At 39.4% G+C, this 8,913-nt stretch overlaps 1 protein-coding gene across 1 annotated transcript in view; it reads left to right on the forward strand.

The window, feature by feature from the left end:
- The window catches only part of LOC109092095 (R3H domain-containing protein 2-like), a 53,190-nt gene extending 45,457 nt beyond the window's left edge, over nucleotides 1–7,733 (forward strand). The window contains 6 exon segments of the mRNA XM_042725181.1: nucleotides 88–188; nucleotides 461–606; nucleotides 3,202–3,346; nucleotides 4,015–4,115; nucleotides 5,604–5,688; nucleotides 7,299–7,733. Of these exon segments, the coding sequence (XP_042581115.1) occupies nucleotides 88–188; nucleotides 461–606; nucleotides 3,202–3,346; nucleotides 4,015–4,115; nucleotides 5,604–5,688; nucleotides 7,299–7,621 (901 nt within the window). The 3' untranslated portion in view covers nucleotides 7,622–7,733.
- Nucleotides 7,734–8,913: the final 1,180 nt, after the last annotated feature.

Here is an 8,913-nt window from a genome sequence, read left to right on the forward strand (position 1 = left end):
GCGACAAGTGCAAATTTATGTTTGATGCTGTGTTGTTGTTTTTTGTGCTAAATTTTGTTTAACCGTGTGCTTTTGTGTGTGTTTCAGTCCATCTGTGGGTTACCTGCAGCCGCCCAGTTCAGACCAGTACCAGATGACCCAGTCTGCCTCTCCCTGCAGCCCACAGCCAATGCAGCAGCAGTATTCAGGTACACCACAAACACAACCCACAGCAGCTACAGCCCTGCTCTGTTAACTACCGCTGGGAAAAAAATAAATAAAAAAAAAATAAAATATATATATAAATATATATGTAAACAGTTATATAAAATACAATTTACTCATGATTTACCCATCATGCATCAGTAAATATCTGCAGTATTTAACTCACTGAGCAGTAGGCTGCATTAGTCATCATCTCTCTCGGTCTAGTTGACGTTGTATTGGGAGTGTGTGACCCGTTGGTGTGGATGTGTTGTAGGGGTTCCTCCTCCTGGTCCTGGTGTGATGGTGATGCAGCTCAGTGTCCCGAACGGACCGCAGCCGACCCAGAATCCTCCGCTGGTGCAGTGGAACCCCTGCAAGTACTACAGCATGGAGCAGAGACCCAGCAAACCCGAGACGCAGGTAACGGCGCTAGGGCTGTCAGAAGGGCTGGAAAACTACATTCAGAATCTCTTGGCTTCTCTCTTGAGGCCACAAGAGGGCGCATCGAGCGAAATATTACTAATGCACATTTCCTCAAAACAATAACATAACATGACTATCTTTGCAAAAAAGTGTTTAAAATAATGTTTATAAACCATATATAATTAGGTTGCTTAAACAATTACAAACAAAACAGCATCATGTATGTTAGTTTAATACAAAGCACTGAAAACGATCACAAAGAGTATTTTCTTTATTTAAAAACCTGAGATGCATTGGGAAGGGAGAAAGCGGCATAAAGTCTCGAGACGTGTTTTTTAAAAGTTGAACTTGCATAAATTTTTACATGGTTTTCTAAACATGCGGCTCTTTTGTGTGAGACGCGAGTGGAGCATTGATAGATGTCCCTCTAGAAAATGTGATAGATACGTGTTCTGTGTGAACGGCTTGGTTTCAGTTTTGATGTAAACAACATCTTCTCCACACTGATGTTCCCTTTTTCCACAATATTTTGAATGAACAATGGAGCAGTGCCGCATCCAGTAGCTTCAACTGGATATAAGTTAAAAAAAGCATTAAAATGCAACGACACTTACATCTTGTGCACCACTGAGAAAGCTGCCGGACGCACACCTAAAATTCAAATGCGGATTTATATTTTAAAAATGTGGAGTCTAAGGGTATTTTTGGGGCCTGGAGAAGTTTTGTCATGCCCTGACATTTGTGCTTTTTTTCAGTTTCTTATAAATATCTAAATGGCTAAAGTCTAATCTCACTGTAATCAGCACACAAACTAGGCTATAATAATATGTGAGCAGCATGAATGTACATGATTTGTGTTTTTGAGAAAAAAAATGTTATGCGTGGTTAGTGAAAAACTAAAAATGTTAAATCACTTGAATAAGGCAATAAAACGCATACAGAAAATTGGTTCCCAGGAATTTTGAGAACTGGAGCTTGTAGCCAAGAAATTCATCTTGTTTACTCACTTACAGAAAACAATATATTGATTTAAATTTATCTAAAACACTTTTTGTTAGTAAAAGTCATATGCGAGTAGGCGTCAACTATCATGAAATTCACACCTGAGAAGACAAAGGCCTGCATAATGAGCTGCATAATGAGCCATTCAGTCAGCTGTGTCACTGAGAGGGATGAGTTACAAGAAAGAATGTGAGGACAAAAATAAATCTATATAATTTTATGTTTGTAGTTTATTTAGAATATATTTAATTATCCCACAACATAATTTAATATTCACTTGTGAGTGCAGTTAAACAGTTTATTAGGAAAAATCAAAGCTGACTTTCAAACTGAATTTTTTTGCATCATTACTCCAGTCACACAATCCTTCAGAAATCCTTTTAACAATCTTATTTTCTACAAAAAAACATTTATTGTTATTATTATCATTATTATTATTATTATTATTATATTATTATTATATAATGTTGAAAAGAGCTGAGAATATTTTTTCAGGTTTTTTAGGGGGATAAATTGCAAGAACAGCAATGATTGTTACATTTGTTACAGTTACATTTATTGTTACATTTATATTATTTACATCAAGCTTTTGAATGGTATAGTAGTGTATTGTGTTATTGAAACTTCATAATATTTCACTTGATTATACATTTAGTCAGGAATTATAGTTTGGAAAAAGTCTTTGGAAAAAGTCTAACTAGTAAAATGTTTACACGTTATGTGAAAACTAGTACAAGTATATAAATAAATAAAAAGAGACTTACTCATGTTTATGAACTCTGCTGAATAAAGTGCTTCATTCTTTTTTCTGAGGAAATCCAAATCTCAAATCCTCAACCACATCACATCTTTTTGGGGTGAATTATGTCTTATTCCTCTCATCGCGAAGCAAACAGTAAAATTAAAAAAACTTGAAGAACAATCTTGCTGCGTTGTCTTCTGTTGTGTGGGGCGTATTCAAAAGCCGCGCGCTTCAGTGAAACATTTTGAATCTCAAAAGCGCGCTCGGCGCGAGGGCGTGGTCGCATTAGAAGATAATGAAGGGAGACGTGAAAAACGGACATCGCGTTGTTTTCGTATCGATTACTTTTATCACAGAATATTTGTTTTCGGCAGCACTCTCGTTTAGTTTAAAAGTAGACATGTCAGGCTTTCTATAGATATCTCTCTCATGTCTCTTCGTTGAGTATTCACGGAGTTTACAGTTCATTTTTAATGACGCATTTGTATCTGAAGATCAGCGCAGACAAAGGCTGCAGATAGCACTCCTTGTTTGTTATCTTTATTTTATAAGTGCACAAAGTTTTGTTTTTATTATGTCTGTATACAAAAAAAAAGTAGACCCTTTACAGATTCGATTGATGTATTGCACTTATCTGTACGATCAAAACTGAAAGTGTAATTTAAGTTCTTTTCGGGGTTATCAGGAGAAAATACCCCAAAACGCGTATACGCGTTTAATCGACTTCAGAGGGTTAAGTTCGACGAATATTTGAAATTCACATTTTTTTTTTTGACATGCCTAAATGGTACACTGCAAATGCGTTTGCTCCATCATCAGACTCATCGTGTGTGTGTGTGTGTGTGTAGGTCAGCACTCAGCTCAGCAGTCCGCTGGCGTCTCCCACACAGTCTCCGGCTCCCTCTCCGTCTGGCAGCGTGAACACCGTGTGTCCGGGTCTCGGCCCGCTGCCTCTCATCTCACAGTTTCCTCGGCCCGGCGGGCCAGCACAAGGTACACGCACACACACACACACACACACACACTCACAAACACACACACTAACACACACACTCACTCACAGACTCAACCACATTTTTATTAGCAGGTTTATAAAAAAAATATATATATTTGTTTACTTGCTAAAGTGGGAAAGTAGCAAAAAGAGAGTTCTCTCATGTTGAGAACCATTTGCGACTCATGCGGATATTAGGCTTAAATAATTAATTTAGCCCAAAACATACTTATTCTACCCCCTAAAATAATAAGATAATACAAATAAAATTAGGAAATGTGAATTCTTTAATTCTTATACTTTATTCATAGCTCTGACAAAATCATTGTTGGCTCTCGTCTATGTATATATATATATATATATATATATATATATACAGTACATATTTATGTGTCTTATTAATAGTAGTTATACTGAATGTTATCAGGTGTGAATCTGTCCTGCTTGAAGTACAGCATTAGGAAGCTTTGCTGTTTGAGAGTCACCTGGACAGGATTCAGTGTTGGATTGTTTTCCTGATCTTGTGGTTCAGAATAAGCTTGTATCTAGTCTTCAAACTCACTCATGACATCATGATGAGCTCTGGACCCGCGGTGACCCTGCCTGTGTACGGTCACTGTGAGCCGCTCAGAGTGTGTGTGTGTGTGTGTGTGTGTGTGTGTGTCAGCAGATGGACGCTACTCTTTACTGGGGCAGCCGTTGCAGTACAGTCTGTGTCCTCCTCCCATCATGCACAACCACAACCAGTCCTCCTACAGCTCCCATCAGGTACAGCCTGTGTGTGTGTGTGTGTGTGTGTGTGCGCGTGTGAGTGCATGAGTGTGCGTGTGTGTGTGTGCGAGTGCGCGTGCGTGTGTGTGTGCGCATGAGTGTGCGTGTGTGAGTGCGTGAGTGTGCGTGTGTGCATGCGTGCGCGTGTGAGTGCGTGTGTGTGCGTGCATGCGTGCGCGTGTGTGTGTGTGAGTGTGTGTGTGCGTGCGCGTGTGAGTGCATGAGTGTGCGTGTGTGTGTGTGCGCGTGTGAGTGCGTGAGTGTGCGTGTGTGTGTGTGCGCGTGTGAGTGCGTGAGTGTGTGTGCGTGCGTGTGCATGCGTGCGCGTGTGTGAGTGCGTGAGTGTGCGTGTGTGCATGCGTGCGCGTGTGAGTGCGTGTGTGTGCGTGCATGCGTGCGCGTGTGAGTGCATGAGTGTGTGTGTGCGTGCGCGTGTGAGTGCATGAGTGTGCGTGTGTGTGTGTGCGCGTGTGAGTGCATGAGTGTGCGTGTGTGTGTGTGCGCGCCGTGTGAGTGCGTGAGTGTGTGTGCGTGCGTGTGCATGCGTGCGCGTGTGTGAGTGCGTGAGTGTGCGTGTGTGCATGCGGTGTGCGCGTGTGAGTGCGCGTGTGTGCGTGCATGCGTGCGCGTGTGAGTGCATGAGTGTTGTGTGTGTGTGTGTGCATGTGCATGCGTGCGCGTGTGTGTGAGTGTGCGTGAGCGTGCATGTGTGTGAGTGAGTGTGTGTGTGGGAGAAGACGTTTCTTCAAAAAAGCAGTTAGTTTCTATTGTTAGTTTTTAGAGAGCAATGCATGTACATTATTGACATCTTTTAGAAACTGCCAGTCAACAGAACTACCAACAGTTTTGTCATGGATTTATATCTTTTTAGTGAATAATTTTATGCAAAACATCTTATTTTCAATTGTTATATTGTTACAAATTTAATTTAAATTCAATTAAAATTAGATCTTCATTAAATTATATTTTATAAAATGACTAAAAAATGTAGCTGAAAAAAAATCAAAAATTTCCCCCTTTAATCTTGCTTATTTCTTGGTTTAAATTGGATTTTAAATCTCAGATTTTCACACATTGTGTCAGCATTGACATTTAACAACACACACAGAACTCACTGTTAAACACCATGTAAGTACTTTAACATGCATGTATGAGAGTAAAAGTTTTAGCATATTTTTCCCCCTTTTACTTTATTTTACGGTTTCCTTCAAAAAATAAATAAATAAATAAAAATACAGGATCAGACTAGAATTTTTTTTTTTTTTTTTTGTAGTATTCCATTCACTAAGGTTATAAAATCAATTCATAAAGTGTGATTAAGCGAACAAGAATGAGTGGATTTTTTTTTTTTTTTTTTTTTTTATTTTAAATGAGTCCTAGTTAATTCTATGTGCAAGAACACTGATCTGTGTCTGGTCCATCATTCCTCATGTATCTGCATCTCTCCGTCTGTAGTTGTTGACAGTGTGTCTGTGTGTTTCTCAGAGTCAGGGAGTGATGAAGCACGGAGCGCGGGGGAAAAGACAAACGCTCAAATCTGCCTCTACAGACCTCGGGACTACTGACGTGGGTAAGAAACCAACACAAACCCCTGACCGAGTCCTTCTGCTCATATACAGTCAGTGTGACGTGAAAACAGACCCTATTTACCATAAAAATATCTCTGGTGATGATTCATTAAAATGCTCAGAATCAGATTACAGTTACTTTTTTTATGTATTGCATGATTATAAATTATTAACACAATGGCAGTAAATTATTCAGACTTTATTAATTCTCCCAAATTCTTTTATTTTTTTTTTCTATTTTACATTTTCCTCTCAAAATCATACATTTCCTACATTGCATTTAGCTTTGACTGTAGGCACATAAACAAATGAAATGTGTATATATATATATTTTTAGTGTTCAAGTATTAAAATAATTTATTTGTATTTTACTTTTCATGATTTAGTTGATTGTTAGCTTCTTATCAACTCACAAACCCACTACAGAGCTTATGTTAAGCCCAGTTTGGGAAACTTGGGAAACGTTTAAAGCATTGTATGATGTTGATATAGAAAGAAATGTAATACATTTTATTTCTGTTCACTTTTTAACTTGGGTATATTTTATATGTTTTTTTATTTGTGTGTTTATTTTTATTTAGGTATGGTTTTATTATTTGTGTTTTTTTTTTATATCAGTATGGTTTGACTATGGAATAAAGTCGAATCAAAAACCTGTAAAGAACTGTTCCTGTATGTCTGATGTTTTAATGTTTGCATCACAAGTCGAATCAAGTCTGCTGCTGTTTATACTTGTCTACTTATGTGATACCTTCAGTCATTTTGAAATTTAATTACCTTGACTTTTGAGATTTTTTAAAGCATTTTCCTCATATGTATGACACGTTTGTACAAGATGTAGTTGTAGTCCATGCGTCTTTTCTGCAAAGATATTTACAAGTGATTTACAACTTCATGTGTGCTGCACTTGGAATAGAATTTTCTTTAACTAGAGGGTTAATAAAGAAAAAGTTACTTTAATCATGTTGTAGTTACAGTTTCAAGTTGACTTGTTAAAAATTGTATAAAAATTGAGAATCGGTCAAATGTTCCGAAAAATCTATATTTTATTTTTTCATCATATTGCCCAGCCCTAGCCTCAGTAGACGTCATCGGCTGTGGTTTTAAAGGGAAAGTTCACCCAAAAATGAAAATTAGCCCATATTTTACTCACCCTCAAAGCATCCTAGGTGTATATGGCTTTCTTCTTCCAGACGAATCCAATCAGAGTTATATTTAAAATTATCCAAATTTTATAATGGCAGTAAGCGTGTGTTTTTTTCAACAGTCCACAAGACGTCAAATAAAGTGCACACACAAGTGCATATTAAAACATGCCTCACACGGCTCCGGGGCGTGAATAAAGACTGGCGCCCTCTGCAGTGAATCAATGTGTGTTTGTAAGAAAAATATCCATGATTCACTGCAGGAGGCCTTTATTCACCTTTATTGGAGCATGTTTTATTATGGATGCATGCACTTTACTTGACGTCTTTTGGACTGTTGAACAGATTCGTCTGAAAGAAGAACGTCATCTAGGATGACTTGAGGGTGAGTAAAACATGGGGTCATTTTCATTTTTGGGTGAACTATCCCTTTAACACGCGTGTGTTCTCTGTGTGTCTCCCTCTAGTGGTGAGTCGTGTGCTGGAGGTCACGGACCTCCCTGAGGGCATTTCCCGCCCGGAGGCTGAGAAGCTCTTCAACCAGCTCTCGCTCTGCGGCGCCAAGATCCAGTGGCTGAAGGACCCTCAGTGTCCCCGGGGCCCCGGCGGCGGACGGGGAGACGCCAGCGACCCCGCTCACCTCTACACCGTGGTGGCCGTGTTCCCCAACACCATGGCGGCTCAGAGCGCCTCCTTCAAACTCAACAACTGCGGCGGGAGTTTGTTCAAACTGCGCGCCACCAAAAAGAACTACGACTTGCGCGTGCTGGAGCGAGCGAGCTCGCAGTGAGTCGGGAGAGAGAGAGAGGGGAAGTCGAAGACGTCGAAGGGGAAGAGATCATCCTTAGGGATCTTTTTTTATTGTTTTGTATCATTAACAGAAGAGCACATATGACACAGAAGCGTTGCGTTTGTGTGTATCGTACGACGCGACGCGCACGCACACTCCTAAACACAAGCGGGCATCTTAAAGGGACAGTTCCGAGGAAAATATAAATCATTTACTCACTTTCATAGTGTTCCAAACCTGTATGATTTATTCTCTTCTGTGGAACAAGGCGCGAGCAGATATTTTAAAGAACGTTACGAAGGCATTTTCAGTTTCTGTTGACTTCATGAAAAATACTGTGGAAGTCAATGCGTGCCAAAACTTTTCGTTATTTACTCGCCTTCATGGTCTTTCTTTCTTCTGTGGGAACATGCAAGCAGATATTTCGAAGAACGTTGGTAACCAAGTATAGTTTCTATCGACTTCGTGAAAATATCGACATGAAAATATTGAATATGGAAGTCCCAGTGGGTACCAAAATGTTTTGATGACCAACGGGGGTTTCATCGCCAGCTGTTTTATGCTGCTTATTATTGTTTTTATTTCTGCAAAAAAAAGAAATTCATACAGGTGTGGAACAACATGAAGATCAGTGAATAATGCTCTCTTTGAAGGGGATAGTTTGCCCCAAAATAAAATTGTCATCATTTACTCTCATTCACGTCGTTCCGAACCGTAAGACGTTTTTCTTCTGTAGAATATGGAAGATATTTTGAAGAATGTTTGGAGTCGAACCAGTCCCATTGACTTGAATTACAGTACAGTACAGTACATGGAAATACAATAGAAAGTCAATGGGAACAAAAAGCGTTTTTCACACCATGCTGCTTTTGAAGAAAGAAATGCTGACATCAAAATGCATTCATTTATTCGCCTTCATGTCGTTCCAAACCTGTTTGACGTCTTTTGAGCACAAACTGAGAGCTTTGAAGATTTTGTGAAAAGATTAGAAGAAGATCCATATGAGCAAAACGTTGATGTTTGACGTCATTTGATCAAGATGCTGTTTTCCAGCCTCACCAGGACTTGAGGAGAATATAATCAGAAACTCATTTTATGGTACTTTATTCTCATTTGTGGAGCATTTCTTCTCTTTATATGGACAGATAAAGCGGGAGATGTTCAGAAGTCGAGCAGGTTTGGAAGCGCTGCAAAAGAACGGCAGGTTTAATCGAACTGTGTCTTTAACGCGCCGTCAAAGCCTCGACGTCCGTCTCCGTCTGTCTCTTCTTCCTCTCAGCTCTTTCTCTCTC

The sequence above is a fragment of the Cyprinus carpio genome, chromosome B6 (assembly GCF_018340385.1).
Source record: "Cyprinus carpio isolate SPL01 chromosome B6, ASM1834038v1, whole genome shotgun sequence".
Lineage (NCBI taxonomy): Eukaryota > Metazoa > Chordata > Actinopteri > Cypriniformes > Cyprinidae > Cyprinus > Cyprinus carpio.